This window comes from Alosa pseudoharengus, unplaced genomic scaffold (genome assembly GCF_046254945.1).
Source record: "Alosa pseudoharengus isolate Yale_2024_CS ecotype anadromous, Long Island Sound unplaced genomic scaffold, YU_APseudo_1.1 YU_APseudo_1.1_scf_20, whole genome shotgun sequence".
Lineage (NCBI taxonomy): Eukaryota > Metazoa > Chordata > Actinopteri > Clupeiformes > Clupeidae > Alosa > Alosa pseudoharengus.
This window is the reverse complement of record NW_027468664.1, coordinates 24,165,223-24,182,057: the sequence shown is the minus strand read 5'-3', so window position 1 is coordinate 24,182,057 and position 16,835 is coordinate 24,165,223. Positions and strand designations below refer to the sequence as shown.

The window sequence follows — 16,835 nt, the reverse complement described above, 5'->3', positions numbered from 1 at the left end:
TGTAATATTCTTGTACAATTTAGCCTATACTTGCACTCAGACTACTTAAGTTATTGACGTGTATGCTTAATAGCAGTTATAAGCTTCTTGTATAGCGTGTCATTATTATTTCTTGTAGCTTATAATTATATTTTATAGTAATAACTGGTTATTAAATAGGCCCGTATTAAATTCGTGTTACAGTGACGATTGTCAAAGTGAAGTCCTGTTGCATTAGGCCGAGTGCTTTAAATAAGCACAACCCAGAGCATGGCACAGCTAGATAACTGGTGCAAAGGTGAAGGCCTCAACCCTGAGTATGCCCTGATAGTGAAAGATGTCCCTGATGATACTGAAGTGGCCGTAATTGAAGACACGCTGCGTCCGTAGCCTACTGGTCTGCTCCCCGAGCGCCGCTGTAGCAGGCAGCTCACTCCATCGGAATTAGTGTGTGCTTCACCTCACTGTATGTTCACTGTGTGCTGAGTGTGTTTGGGATAAATGCAGAGACCAAATTTCCCTCACGGGATCAAAAGTATAATATAACCAACCACAAGCACCCCCTTCCTCTGATAACTTCTGGCATTATTCTCCTTTCCCCCTGGCTTTTTAATAACTTTTGGAAGTCGATACCTAGGCCTACTCCAGATGTTTTTCTCGGTCTGACCTATTTGATAGAAAACACGGCAATAATTAACCATTTTTAACCATTTTCCTTGAAGACGTTAGGGATCTTCTTCAGTGCTTAATGGTTTCTGATGATGCGAGTATCTCCAATATGGTGACGTCCCGATTTCATGACATGCCGTGCATACCCCTATCAAAAAAATGGTGCCTGTCAAAATGACCGGCAGAGGTTTCGTTTTCCGGACATTTTGATGATATGCCGGTCAAAAATCCTATTATCGCTTCTTAATTTGTCAAGTTGAGGAGACAGGCTATGTAGCTTAAAGAATTACATAATCAGACACGCAGCTGTGCGTTTCCCAAAAACATAATAGCGGTGTTAATATGTCTAGGCTATGTACTATCACTTTGTTTCAATAACTGAATAATAAAAAAGACAGCTGACGAGCTGATTGACGCGCTGACTAACGAGCTAATACCTCCTTCTGTCTGTAGGCTATAGGACCGAGGTGAAGTTAGTTTGATATTTGATATTCGGATATTCGACAGATTTTCAAAAAAAAATGTATGCGGCCAGTTTCACCCCGTGTTTGCAGACAATGTACAAACAGATGACCTGTCTACTTGCTCCCAGCCGACCTTAGGGACAGTCTAAAAAGTACCTTCTGAATTACCTTCATAGTCTTTTTTGTCAATAGCTTTGACATCATGTGACCTAGTGACTCCAAACCAATGCAGAATATTTATCCTATATGGGACTCATCAGACACACCCCTTTTTTGATAGTCTGTATGCACACTGTATTTTATATGAATATTTAGTAAAAAAATACATTATATCCTATATGAATGGTCCTCTTTTTTCAATACCTCCCAAGTCATGTGAACTAGTGACTCCAAACCAATGCAGAATAGTTATCCTATATGGGACTCATCGGGCACACCTCTTTTTATGGTCACTGTATGCACACTGTATTTTACATTAATATTTTAAAGGAAATACTTTATTTCATATAAGAAACAGTCTCCTTTTTTTCAATACCTCCCAGGTCATGTGACCTAGTGACTCCAAACCAATGCAGAATTGTTATCCTATATGGGACTCATCGGGCACACCTCTTTTTATGATCACTGTATGCACACTGTATTTTATATGAATATTTTGTAAAAAAAATACATTATTTACCATAAGAAACGGTCTCCTTTTTTTCAATACCTCCCAAGCCATGCGACCTAGTGACTCCAAACCAATGCAGAATAGTTATCCTATATGGGACTCATCGGGCACACCTCTTTTTATGGTCACTGTATGTACACTGTATTTTTTATGAATATTTTAAAGAAAATACATTATTTCATATAAGAAACAGTCTTCTTTTTTTCAATACCTCCCAGGTCATGTGACCTAGTGACTCCAAACCAATGCAGAATTGTTATCCTATATGGGACTCATCAGACACACCTCTTTTTATAGTCACTGTATGCACACTGTATTTTATATTAATATTTTAAAGAAAATACATTATTTCATATAAGAAACAGTCTCCTTTTTTTCAATACCTCCCAGGTCATGTGACCTAGTGACTCCAAACCAATGCAGAATAGTTATCCTATATGGGACTCATCGGGCACACCTCTTTTTATGGTCACTGTATGCACACTGTATTTTATATGAATATTTTAAAGAAAATACATTATTTCCCATAAGGAATGGTCTCCTTTTTTTCAATACCTCCTAAGCCATGCGACCTAGTGTCTCCAAACCAATGCAGAATAGTTATCCTATATGGGACTCATCAGACACACCTCTTTTTATGGTCACTGTATGCACACTGTATTTTATATGAATATTTTGTAAAAAAAATACGTTATTTCCTATATGAATGGTCCTCTTTTTTCAATACCTCCCAAGTCATGTGACCTAGTGACTCCAAACCAATGCAGAATAGTTATCCTATATGGGACTCATTGGGCACACCTCTTTTTATGGTCACTGTATGCACACTGTATTTTATATGAATATTTGGTAAAAAAATACATTATTTCCTATATGAATGGTCCTCTTTTTTCAATACCTCCCAAGTGATGTGACCTAGTGACTCCAAACCAATGCAGAATAGTTATCCTATATGGGACCCATCGGGCACACCTCTTTTTATGGTCACTGTATGCACACTGTATTTTATATGAATATTTTAAAGAAAATACATTATTTCCCATGAGGAATGGTCTCCTTTTTTTCAATACCTCCCAAGCCATGTGACCTAGTGACTCCAAACCAATGCAGAATAGTTACCCTATATGGGACTCATGAGACACACCTCTTCCTATAACCATTGAAAGCACACTATTTTATATTAATATTTTAAAGAAAATACATCGTTTCCTATAAGGAATGGTCTCCTTTTTCAATACCCCCCCCCCCCCCCCCAAGGGAAGTGACGTAGGGACACCAAACCAATGCAGAATATCCTTTATGGGACTAATCAGACACACCTCAAATTAATATAATTTTTGCACGTACTATTTTATAGTACCCATTTGTTTCCTATGGAAACTGTGTTTTCTCAATACCTTCCATATAATAGTAGATGCCAAATCATTTTTCATATTGAGGTGTGTCTGATAAGTACCCCATAGCAGAACAGTTCTGTATTGATCTGTGTTGTCTAGGACCCCTTATATGGCAGCTATTGAGCAAAAAGCTGTTTTCCATAGGAAATAAATATGATTCTTTAAAAAAAATTAAATATAATAGTTCATGCAAAATATTATTTCACATTGACATGTGTCTGATTATTATCACATAGCAGAACAGTTCTATGTTGATCTGTGATGTCTAGCGAGAAAAAAGCTTGCGAGCTATTGAAAAAAGGAGACCATTCATGATGGCAAATAATGTATTTTCTTAAAAATATTAATATAAAATACAGTGTGCATACAGAGACTATAAGAAGAGGTGTGTCTTATTAGTCCCACATAGGATAACTATTCTGCATTGGTTTGGAGTCCCTAGGTCACATGGCTTGGGAGGTATTGAAAAAAAGGAGTCTGTTTCTTATATGAAATAATGTATTTTATTTAAAGAATTCATATAAAATACAGTGTGCATACAGTTGCTATAAAAAGAGGTGTGTCTGATGAGTCCCATATAGGATAACTATTCTGCATTGGTTTGGAGTCACTAAGTCGCATGGCTTGGGAGGTATTGAAAAAAGGGAGGCCGTTTCTTATGGTAAATAATGTATTTTCTTTAAAATATTCATATAAAATACAGTGTGCATACAGTGACTATAAAAAGAGGTGTGCCCAATGAGTCCCATATAGGATAACTATTCTGCATTGGTTTGGAGTCACTAGGTCACATGAATTGGGAGGTATTGAAAAAAGAGGACCATTCATATAGGAAATAATGTATTTTTTTTTACAAAATATTCATATAAAATACAGTGTGCATACAGTGACCATAAAAAGAGGTGTGCCTGATGAGTCCCATATAGGATAACTATTCTGCATTGGTTTGGATTCACTAGGTCGCATGGCTTGGGAGGTATTGAAAAAAAGGAGACCGTTTCTTATGGTAAATAATGTATTATCTTTAAAATATTCATATAAAATACAGTGTGCATACAATGACCATAAAAAGAGGTGTGTCTGATGAGTCCCATATAGGATAACTATTCTGCATTGGTTTGGAGTCACTAGGTCACATGGCTTGGGAGGTATTGAAAAAAAGGAGACTGTTTCTTATATGAAATAATGTATTTTCTTTAAAATATTAATGTAAAATACAGTGTGCATACAGTGACCATAAAAAGAGGTGTGCCTGATGAGTCCCATATAGGATAACTATTCTGCATTGGTTTGGAGTCACTAGGTCGCATGGCTTGGGAGGTATTGAAAAAAGGGAGGCCGTTTCTTATGGTAAATAATGTATTTTCTTTAAAATATTTATATAAAATACAGTGTGCATACAGTGACTATAAAAAGAGGTGTGCCCGATGAGTCCCATATAGGATAACTATTCTGCATTGGTTTGGAGTCACTAGGTCACATGAATTGGGAGGTATTGAAAAAAGAGGACCATTCATATAGGAAATAATGTATTTTTTTCACAAAATATTCATATAGCATACAGTGACCATAAAAAGAGGTGTGCCCGATGAGTCCCATATAGGATAACTATTCTGCATTGGTTTGGAGTCACTAGGTCACATGACTTGGGAGGTATTGAAAAAAGAGGACCATTCATATAGGAAATAATGTATTTTTTTTACAAAATATTCATATAAAATACAGTGTGCATACAGTGACCATAAAAAGAGGTGTGCCTGATGAGTCCCATATAGGATAACTATTCTGCATTGGTTTGGATTCACTAGGTCGCATGGCTTGGGAGGTATTGAAAAAAAGGAGACCGTTTCTTATGGTAAATAATGTATTATCTTTAAAATATTCATATAAAATACAGTGTGCATACAGTGATCATAAAAAGAGGTGTGCCCGATGAGTCCCATATAGGATAACTATTCTGCATTGGTTTAGAGTCACTAGGTCGCATGGCTTGGGAGGTATTGAAAAAAAGGAGACCGTTTCTTATGATAAATAATGTATTATCTTTAAAATATTCATATAAAATACAGTGTGCATACAGTGACTATAAAAAGAAGTGTTTCTGATGAGTCCCATATAGGATAACTATTTTGAATTGGTTTGGAGTCACTAGGTCACATGATGTCAAAGCTATTGACAAAAAAGACTATGAAGGTAATTCAGAAGTTACTTTTTAGACGGTCCCTATGGTCGGCTGGGAGCAAGTAGACAGGTCATCTGTTTGTACATTGTCTGCAAACACGGGGTGAAACCGGCAGCATATTTTTTTTTTTTTGAATATCTGTCGAATATCCGAATATCAAATATCAAACTAACTTCACCTCGGTGGCTATAGGCCTATTTCTGTCTGTCTACTTCGTGTAAAAACGAAAGTAAAAATGATAGGCGGTTCGAAGCTACAGATTTGACAGATAGCTTATAGGCTACATAGCCTACCTCACATAACGACCACGACTATGAACATAACTTCTCAGAGCATCAACATAATGCCCTCCCTCTCTTTTAAAGAGGGACGACACAGCTGAGCGCCCAGCGAAGAAATATGATTTTGAAGTCCCTGCTCCTACTTCTGATCGTCGGCGAACTGAAGATCACGAGAGCAGAGGAAGGTAGGCTTCAGTGTTTCAGTTTTTCTGAATTAAGAAAGGTAACAGGTAGGCCTACCACAGGGTAACAATCAGACAGGACGCAGTTTTTGCAGTGAGGTGCGCCTATGTTTATGTTGTTTCGCAGGCTATTGGTAGTAGGCTACGCGTTTGCTCCCAAACCATCACGTTTTTTGCGTCTGCTGCGCCTCGCGTTTTTGCGGAGGGAAGAAGTTTAACTCCAAGCGGAAAATCGCCTGCGTTTCTATGAAAACATAGTGCACCTCGCGTTTTTTTAAGCGACAAAGTGTCTCCTGTCTGATCGAACCCTAAAGCCTACAATTGTAGCCTAACTGTCTATATGACAATATTGCAGTGGCTTTATGTTCTTCATGTTCGGATGTTCATGTTCTTCATGTTCGGATCTACCGCATTTCTACGAAGCCATGGTAGCCTATAGCCCTATAGGGCAAGGGGCGCCTGCAGGAATGAATGCTACGCACCGTATTCTCGTATTCTCTCTCCTGCTCCAACAAAAGGTGTGCGCGTCCATAGTTTTGCATTAAGTTGATTTTGATAACGTGTTTACAAACTTTACTTTACAGAAAATTGTAAATAGCCTATAGCCTACTGTCATGCAGTTAATGGGATACTGTGCAAAGTAGGGAAGTTATGGTATAGGCCATTTGGTGTGAATACACACACACACACACACACACACACACACACACACACACACACAGAGGGAAATTCTCCTTGAGTAGCCTGATGGTACAGTACCACAGTGAGTACGGCCGTACACCTGCAGGCGCGCGCCTGTATAGGGCCATGGTGGCTGGCAGTTCCACAATATATGAATCTTTTGAAAAGTAATTATGAAAAACTAGGGTATGTGATGATGTGGGGCTATTTTAATTCCGAAGGCCTATGTGCCAACAACAATCCTTCAGCAATTGCTAATGTACAACCCCAAAACAGAAAAAGTTGGGACGTTGTGTAAAATGTGAATAAAAACAGAATGTAATAATCTGCAAATCTCTTAAACTTATATATATTTGCAAAAAGGACACATTTCATGGAATATACGTGTTAATTTTGAATTTGATACCAGCAACATGTTTAAAAAAAAATTGGGACGGGGGTAACAAAATGCTGGAAAAGTTGTGTAATGATAAAGAAAACAAAATGAAGAATGTTTCACAACTAATTAGGGTAACTAGCAACACGATTGGGTATGAAAAAGAGCATCCCAGAGAGTCAGGGTCTCTTAGAAGTAAAGATGTAGGGGTATTCATCACTCTGTGTAAACCTGTGTTTTATGCTTCTTAACATGAAATTGTGACGTATTTACTGTAGGGAGTTCATCATCTACAGGACATAATATTATTAAAACATTAAGATAATCCAGAGAAATCTTTGCAAACAGGGGAAATATCTAAAAAACAAATTGGATGGCCGTGGTCTTTTGGACCTCAGATGGCACTGCATCAACACCAGACCTGTTTCCAGACCTGTCATTGTATGGGCTCAGGAAAACCTCTGATAACCATTGTCTATGTGCCCAGTTTGATATCAATTCAAAAACTGCAGCCAAAATTGTAACAGCTAAAATTGTATTGAGACATGATACAGAAAATGCCACCCTCTTATCTGGGCCTGAGCTTGTTTAAAATGGAATGAGGTAACGTGGAAAAAGGTCCTGTGGTTAGACCAATCAAAGTTTGCCATTCTTTTTGGAAATCATGGACTCATCTGGGCTAAAGAGGAGAGGGCCTATCCAAGTATCCAACCTATCCAACTTGTTTTAGTGCTCAGTTCGAAACCCAACATCTATGACAGTGTGGAGGAGCATTAATGCCTACAGCATGGGCATCTTGCACATTTGGCAAAGCACAATCAATTCTGAATGATGTATACAGGTTTTGAGCAACATATACTGCCATCCTGGCAATGTCTTTTCCAGGGACGGCCTTGAATATTTCAGGAAAACAATGCCAAAAGGAATTCTGCACATATTTAAATAGTATTTCTCCATAGAGGAAGAGTCCAGGTGCTAAGATGGCCTGTCTGCAGTCCAGATTTGTCAAATTAGGTGCATAATGGAATGGAAAGCATGACTAAGAATACCCCATACTGTTGAGTAACTGAAATCCTATAGGGAGTAATGGGACAACATTTCATTATCAAAACTGTAGCAAATGGTCTCCTCAGTTCCTAAACATTTACAGAATGCTGTTAAATGACGAGGTGAAGCAGCACAATGGTAAACATGCTCCCGTCCCAACTTTTTTTTAAACATGTTGCTGGGATCAAATTCAAAATTAACATATACTTTCCATGAAATAGTCCAAATTTTAATTTTCAACATTTGATATGTTGTCTATGTCCTTTTTGCTGCTAAATATGGGTTTACAAGACTTGTAACATTCTGTTTTATTTGCATTTTCCCAGCACAACATCCCAACTTTTTCTGTTTTGGGATTGTACATGCAGAGGAGGGTTGGCGGGTCCATTACGAGAGAGAGCGGGGCGGGGCAAGGAAAGGCTGAGTGCGTAAAAATCGCAGCTCAATGAAATAATTTTATCTAATTTAAATAGTACAACATTTATTGTGTGGCGGCCAGCGTTGATCTTTTGCCGGCCCGCCCCAGATTAGTCAATGTATGGGAAACACTGCACTACCATAGAACTAGAAATTTGATACGGCTTATACACTACCATAGAACTACTGTAGAAATCTCTATGGCTTTTTTTCCATAAGGGCAGTAGCAAAACACAGTGAGTGTCTCCTATAATGTTGAAGGGACAGTCGTGGCCTACTGGTTAGTGCTTCGGACTTGGAACCGAAGGGTTGCTGGTTCGATCCCCGACCAGTAGGAACGGCTGAAGTTCCCTTTGAGCAAGGCACCTAACCCCTCACTGCTCCCCGAGCGCAGCTGTAGCAAGGCAGCTCACTGCTCTGGGTTAGTGTGTGCTTCATCTCACTGAGTGTTCACTGTGTGTGTGTTCACTAATTCACGGATGGGATAAATGTAGAGACCAAATTCCTTAAATGCACAAGTATACTTGGCCTAGAAACCTGATTTACATTTTTGTTACATTTACATTGAAGGGAGGGATGAGCTGCTTTTTTGTTTGAAATACATAAGATGCTTTGGACAAAAGCATATAAGAAACATAAACTTAAATAAATTCATTCATTTTCCAGCATTGCCGACCAGGACAACTCCAATCTAAGAACAGACTAGGGCCTATTATTGGATGATAACGAGTGCAAACTTTCGTTGGGGACGAAAACATTAATCAGCACAGTTTTGAATAAATGAATATGCATTTGCATTTAAATAACATACAGCTTAGCCTTTGGGCACAGCCTCACTATGTCAAAGTAAAATACTCTTTCAAGTCATTAACGAGGATTGAAAATAATTGCTGTTATTCCACGGCTTGGTTGAATTTCCCTTTGTCCTACGTAATTTAGAACGACCATTAACTGTATGTTATTTGCACACCTATGAAGTAGATCCATTTTTTTGGCCGTATCACACTTGTATATTAATTCGCCGAACACGTTGTGAAGTTTAAATGAACTGTCATGTTGCATCCAGGGCTCCAGACTAACTTTTTGCACTGGTTGCACTGGTGCGCCTAACTTTTTTTCTTAGGTGCACCAGCACATAAGTTAGGTGCACCCAAATGTTCAACCACATCGCATTTAACACCGCAGCAGGTTCACTTTTTTTCCTTAATTACTGTCCTATATAGGTTGTCCTATGACTTATGATTTACAATTCTACAAGAAAAGTAACTTAATGAAGTGTTGGTGCTTTAAGTGCTTCACTGAGCTGAAATTGAAACTTAAAACATCTCAAGATGAATTAAATAAAAATAACAGTGAGTAAATTAACAGTGCACGTCTTTTAAGGGCTTCAAACTGCACATCTCATGGCTCAATGTCTTACATACTATCCTTCATGATCTTTAGGCCTTGGCTAAACCAGCTCGCCATGCTAGCATCTTCCATAGAAATGTATTTGAGCACAATTTAAAGAGATGTTCCAAGTAGCCTGGGGGATTTTTATGTGATTTTGCAATGATTATTGCAATAATCATTTGACAGTCCCACAATGCAATTTACTTTTTAATTTTAGTATTTTTACATTTTCAATAAGAACATCACTATGGTTAATGCAGTAACAAAATGGTAGGCCTATTATTATAGGCTATTGCAATGACTTGCCATGCTCGATCTAAATGTGTCATTCAATTCACCGTACACAATGACCACAGTTATACATGCAGGGAATATTCGGGCTTTAAATGTAGCAGCGATATTCAGTTTGCGCCAAATACCGGATTAAATTGATTGATGCCATCAGAATGAGTTTACACAACTTGCGCGCAAAACGAATATTGCTGTCGAAAACCGGGTTACTCCCTTCATGTAACTGCGGTCAATGACGCACTCCTTTTCGGCGATATCTGTATCTCTGTCGTTCGCGAAGGCCTTGCATGCATTGTTTGCAATTTTAAGACGTCTTTTCATCTGCAATGACTCCTATAAATTTGGCGCAAGTGGCATTCCTGTACATCGGGTTTACGTTCAAACTATTTTTCTGGTGAATAATTATTTCGGACTGAACTTGGTGAAGGGAAGTTTCACTAGGCCTATCGTAGGCAACGATAAACTTGATCATCATCTCGGGCTCGTCTGATCGGTTTGCTGCTGCCAGTCGCTGAAAGGCAGTGGGGAGAGGGTAGGCCTACATTTATCTCGGCCTATGTGACCATACTGTAATGCAACTACATCCACTCTGTTTATCTGACGGGTCTCTGACCTCTCTCTCTCTCTCTCTCTCTCTCTGCAGCACACGCATTTTCAAATTTACACACAGGCACTGGGCCACAGCCAATCAGAGGGGAGGTCCCGCCCTTCACTATCTGTGATTTGTTTAAACCACGATATTGGCCAAATATGTGTCTGTTATTGAACTCTACCAAAGGTAGAGTTTCAATGCAGACACTTTTTCCTCTCTCGAATAGCTGGTCGCACTGGTGCGACCTCCGATTTTGTTTAGTCGCACTTGGTCGCACTCTGGAGCCCTGGCATCCGAGCTGTAAAATGCAGACAGAGAGGGTTAAAGCGGAGCTAGTAATCAAGGATCTTTGATGCAGACGTTCAGAACATAGCAACATTGTAGCACATGACGGAGGTGGCTTTTAGCTAGATTGATGACAGCAGGCTAAGTAAATTAGCGATGTTTCAAAGCTAAAGTTCATCAGAATCTTGGGATACGCCCGCTTGACAACGGGAGAGATAGAACTGACGACTGGCCTTTGGCCGTAGCAACCATCCATTTAGAACTAGTAACGGCAGTTTGTCCTGCAAGTTGAGAAATTAGTTGATATGTGTTGGAAGAAAGTAGTTCTACAAACAAGACAAGTTTTAGCGATTAACCCTTTAGGCGCCAGGTTTTAAAAAAAACATCATTCGATTTTTACATCAAAATTTCAAAAGGCCATGGCTTGAAAGTGGTCAGAGATAAAGTCCTACTGTAAATGTGAAAATCATTGAGTATGAACAAAAGTTTATGAAGGGGGTAAATTTACACATCCAATTTGCATATTATGACGTCACTGGATGACAACCACCTCGAATTATGCACATTTCAGTAAATAATGGATGTTGAACATATATTTGAGCAGTTTTGCTTACTTTTTTGTCATTTCACCCACATAACACCTGAACAGGAAAGCAGTCACATGTAAACCAACAATAGTAAACTATTACTATTACCACAAACCTTATTCTACTATACAATAAAGTAGCCTGGTCAAATCAGTTCCTATCGCGGGTGACTTTGTAGTTCTTCAGAGCCCTATTTTTACTACCCCTGCTGTCTTTACTACGTCCATTACGGACACTATCATCACCTTTACCACTGGCACCTTCAGCTACGTTGGGCAGAGGGTCGACATAAGCGTGGTATGCTTAGTGAACACTGTCGGAAAGACGCAAATGACGCACCTCCATTCACAGACGCAGCGTGACTAGACGATCGCTCATATTCTCCAAAAGGCAGATATTCTCCTTCAGAATCAGACTAGGTAAATAACAGACCCAAGACTTCATCACATGTTAACTTTTTCTTCAACATTTGGTGTATTTCTGCTTCAATTTGTGCAAAACTATGGCCTGCATTGCTTCCGTGTTATGGAGGAAATGCACGTCTTCTTATGTGTTTCTCGTGTGTAATCGCGTGTAATACCACGTCCATTACGGACACTATCGTCACTATTACCACTGGCACCTACAGCTATGTTGGGCAGAGGGTCGAAATAAGCATTGTATGCTTAGTGAACACTGTCGGAAAGACGCAAATGACGCACCTCCATTCACAGACGCTCCGTGACTACCACTGCCAATAGACGATCGATCATATCCTCCAAAATGCAGATTTTATCCTTTAGAATCAGAATAGATGAATAAAAGACCCGAGACTTCATCACACGTGAATTTATTTTTCAACATTTGGTGTATTTCTGCTTCAGTTTGTGCAAAACTATGGCCCGCATCGCTTCCGCGTTATGGAGGAAATGCACGCCTTCTTCGTGTGTTTCTCACGTGTTTCTCCCGTGCTTCCTGAACATTTTGAAAAAAAGGTTGAGCTTGAATCGAAGCTCTGGGTGTCTGGCAACTAGTGGTGGAGAGTACAAATGAGATTTGTCACCATACATGGATCTATCGTCTGTTTTAATCAGTGACGTTGTTTGTCGCAATTTTGCGACTTTGGCGGGTAAAGGGTTAAAACGTTTAAATTGTAACAGGAAATGAACACAACGCAAGTGGCAACAGTGGAATAAGCGGGATAATGGACTACACGGTGGTCTGTTCACAGAAGTTAATGCACTTACGAGGTTTAAACGGCCCTCCGCTTTGCGTCGGGGCCGTTTTACCGTGCATTAACTTCTGTGAACAGACCACCGTGTCATCCATTATCCCTTACTTATTAGCTATGAGAGAGAATAGGGGAAGAGGAATAGGCTACCATTTCTGCTGACACCACCACACCAATGGCGACAGCTGACCAACTTCCAACTTCTTTGGTCCCTTCCCTTCCAACCCTTTCACCCACCCCCCCCACCCCCCAATCCCTACTACCCTGTCACCGAATACACCATTTCTTATTTGAAAATCAGGCATTGTCTGCATCAGACAACAAAAAACTTTGTTGATTGATTGAGACAGCAAGGCCTATAGTTGAATGCCTGGGCACACAGGCTATGCAGGACAGGTGGAGTGTTTGTGAGACAGGACATGACAGAAGAAAAAAAAATGCTTGCTTCCTGTTGCTCACTCTCTCCACTGGCCAATCAGATTAAAGATTGAAGATAAAAAAAAATACTAGGCTACATAGGGTGACCAGACGTCCCGAAATCCAAGCAGTTGTCCCGAATCCCGTATCCTGCCCTAATTGTCCCGAAAATTATACTCAATCAGAATACTGAGTAGTTATTTTCTGATAAACATTAAAAACTGTCCGTAGAGAGTCTAAGTCGACTGCATGCAGGCCCCGACGTAAGCTAAGAGTCTGGATGCAGCCCGGCTACTTTGTTTCTTTTTGACGTTCTATAATTAGGCGCGAATATGCACTGATTTCGCGAAGCCGAAGACATTGAATGTGCAGGCAGCGCAGCAGGCAGAGCCAGCGTGTGTGCAAAAAAAATATGTCGGAAGTTCGGCCTAATGTCCATGTCGTTTTAACATAATCTACTTAATCTAACAATTATTTTGTATTCTTACTTAATGACCCATAATTTTGGCAAGGCTTGTTATTAGCGTTAGGCTAATATCCTTATTCTGAAAGGTCTGATTTGCACTGTTACGCAGTCATTGTTTTTTTTTTCCCACAATGACATTTTGAGTTCATGATTTCTCTGTTGTATTTTGAGGCAGACTTGATGTTTGAATAAAAATGTGTTTTGGTACAGGTTTGAAAATTCGCTGTAAGCCTACCAACCCCCACGGCGGTTATAGCCGATAGAGGGCTGCGAAGCTAATGCAGAAGTGCCGTTCACCCTGTTACAAGTTGATGAACCACTGAAACGATTTTGGAAACATTATTTTAAGGTACAAAAAACTCTTTGGTGTTGCTTTAACCTTCCTCTGATTTTAATCACCTCAGTTATCAATCAAAGCAAACAGGGAAAAGAAATAGCAACACAATCATGAAAAACACTCAAATAAATAAATGTGCACATAAGTCTGAATGAAAAGCAGCACTGGTTGAAGCCTGGAAATATTGTAAACAAAGTAGCTTAATTTGCTAGTTTAGTCTACTGGTTAGACTGTTCAGTTTCCCCATGTTTGTTTAAGTTTCAAATGAATTTTCTCCTTGGGACAGGCCCGTTTGAGTCTTGGAAAATAATTTTCCATTTGCATCGGGATTGAGATGATTAGAACTTAGCAGTCAATTTGAATGCAACAGTTTTGAACAAATTCGTGCAGCGTGCTAATGACGCTAACCGGATTTAATATCAATTTAGCCAGTCGTCTTGCAAGATTGTGAATGTTTGGATTACATGTGCATGCTGAGGAGGGATGCACCTGTTGAGAGAGAGAGAGAGAGAGAGAGAGAGAGAGAGAGAGTGCACGGGGAAAGGACTCGAGTCTGTGTTGAGGTAGGTCTACTTTTATCGCCTTGCACGTACTAGCTACAATGCAAGATATAGCCTATTTATTTATGGACAACGTAAGGCGGGAGGTGTGTGTTGCTTTTAATTATCGAATGTTCTATCGAATGTATATTTTATTGATATCGATTACATTATATTGCGATACATATCGCTATTGTTTTATCGCCCAGCCCTAGTGCCTATGTAACGGATGCCAGCTAGCTTAGCTGTGCTTGTGGAACGTTGGTAAACCTCACTCCCGACGCCTCAAGAGTGCTGCTGGCATGCGAGCCAGTAGCCTGGGCTATTGGCTCAACTGTCAGCGCGCTCGCCTCCAATCCGAGGTGCTGCTGTTCGCGGGTTCAAGTCTGGGTGTGTGCAGGGCTGAATCGCGCAGGTTCAACACAACACAGGTTACATTGGTGCCGTGACCCGGATCGGGAGTGAGGTTTAGGGGGGTGAGTGTAACGGATGCCAGCTAGCTTAGCTGTGCTTGTGGAACGTTGGTAAACCTCACTCCCCGACGCCTCAAGAGTGCTGCTGGCATGCGAGCCAGTAGCCTGGGCTATGCATATAGTTAGTTGAGGTGGTACTGGAGTTACAGCTGTGGGCACAAAAGTTGCTTTCCTCCTCTGTGTCCTGCAGGATAGGCTGCGGAGCCGTCTTCCAGAGGGAAGCCACTCGAAGGAGGAGAACCGCGCATGTGAGGGGTCTTGTAGGATCTTGCCAGCCAACCTAATCGTCTGTTGCTCACATAGTGAGGGGAGGTTTCTAAGGGCAGAGCCAATTATCTCGGAGCAGACGTTAATTGTTCTTTGAAGTGGCCCTCGGTTTGAGAGGCTAATAGAGTGGAACCAACAAGTGAAAGAGAAAGTCATGATGCTCTCAATAAAAGAATAGTAAAATAGAGTATGTGTTTACTAACCCCAAATGAGTTTAACTTTCTCAGGAGATACTTCTGAGATTTCTTAAGAAGTGTTGGAGTTAAATTTCAGGGAGTTATCAAATAGCCTAATGTGCCCAAATTCTTATATTCCACCACTAATTCCACTGGTTCCCCATGGATAGTGGTCTAGTTGCCTCTGCTGATGTCCTTAATGTGCTGGGAAAAGTCACTACCGTGTCCTTAGTTTTGCTGATGTTTAGTTCCAGATGGTTGTTATCACACCATTCCACAAACCCTTGGAGAGCTTGGCCATGATGTAATGAATGGCCTGAGAGGAGTGATTATTGCTTTTATTTTTCCTTCCAACTTGCCGTGGCCCCCTGGCGCCTCTTTTGTGGTCCCCAAGTAAAAACAAAACAATGTCTGTAATAAATTTCGTCTTGAATGTCGGTAGTGACAAATGCCACAATTCCACATTCTTACAGTAAGTACTTGGAGGACGCATTGCGAATTTTCCAGAATACCCAATTGCAGTTAAAGCATGGAAGGTCAAGGATGGCTATTGTGGTTGGCGTGAATAGTCATATTTTTATTCCTAGCTCTGCTGATAGCCAGAGCTATACTGGAAGTTGTAGCTTGGTTGTGTAATACGTTAGATTTCACACTTATCTTATCATTTTGTAATCACACAATAAATCTAATCTAAATGAGTGTACTCTGTCCTTTACTTTGATTGGTGGAACACTGCTGGTGAACTTCTCTGGTAGCCCCTCCACTCCCCACTTGCCTTTGGGCATGTGTCCACCAAACATGTGCTATGGTCAAAAAGGGAGATCCAAGGTCTAACAGGAGCCAAGGAGCAGGACCGGAGCACTCAATGCTTTAATGTGTTTTTATTTGTGCAAACTGACTTACGTTTCGACGCCCATGCGTCTTCTTCAGACTCTGAAGAATGCCTGGTTGTTAAGCTGGCAACCACTTTTAAAAGTTAATGTTGAGGGCTAAGCTAGGCTGATTGAATTTTCCTCTGCCACTACCAATATTGTTGATGATTGTAAGTCCCGCCTCTTCCTCGATTTGAATTGGCCAGCAAGAGAGAAGTAACATTTACAAGCCCAGTGCTGTTTGGAGGACCAAAGATGACAGGATAAATAAATACAGTTTTTTTCTGATTGCTTAAGCACATTTTTTGTAACTATGGCTTTTTTTGCAAAACACAAATTGGAAAACCTTTCACCCAATCAGCAAAACATTGTAGTTCTCTTGCAAAAGCTAACACACCTTGCTTAACTCTTCACACCTTCGTAAAAATTGTGTTTTCGTATCAAACAGTAAACACAAGCCATCACAATAGTAAGCAGTAAGCACACAATGTGCCAAATACACACTGATGGTATGAATAAAAAAACACATCTGGCTTTTGCTTTCTCTGTGCACAAGGTACAGAGTCAAAATGTCGTCTACATCACA

General features: G+C 40.1%; 2 protein-coding genes across 5 annotated transcripts in view; one reads left to right on the top strand and one right to left on the bottom strand.

Moving 5' to 3' along the window:
- rbm17 (RNA binding motif protein 17) overlaps window positions 1-16,835 on the bottom strand; it is an 87,195-nt gene that overhangs the window by 49,343 nt on the left and 21,017 nt on the right. The gene's annotated exons all lie outside the window — the stretch shown is intronic.
- il15ra (interleukin 15 receptor subunit alpha) overlaps window positions 5,647-16,835 on the top strand; it is a 35,424-nt gene continuing 24,235 nt past the window's right edge. For all 4 annotated transcript variants that reach the window (XM_076296913.1, XM_076296912.1, XM_076296910.1 and 1 more), the window contains exon 1: window positions 5,647-5,827. In XM_076296913.1, the coding sequence (XP_076153028.1) occupies window positions 5,761-5,827 (67 nt within the window). In that variant the 5' untranslated portion in view covers window positions 5,647-5,760. The remainder of the gene's footprint in view (window positions 5,828-16,835) is intronic.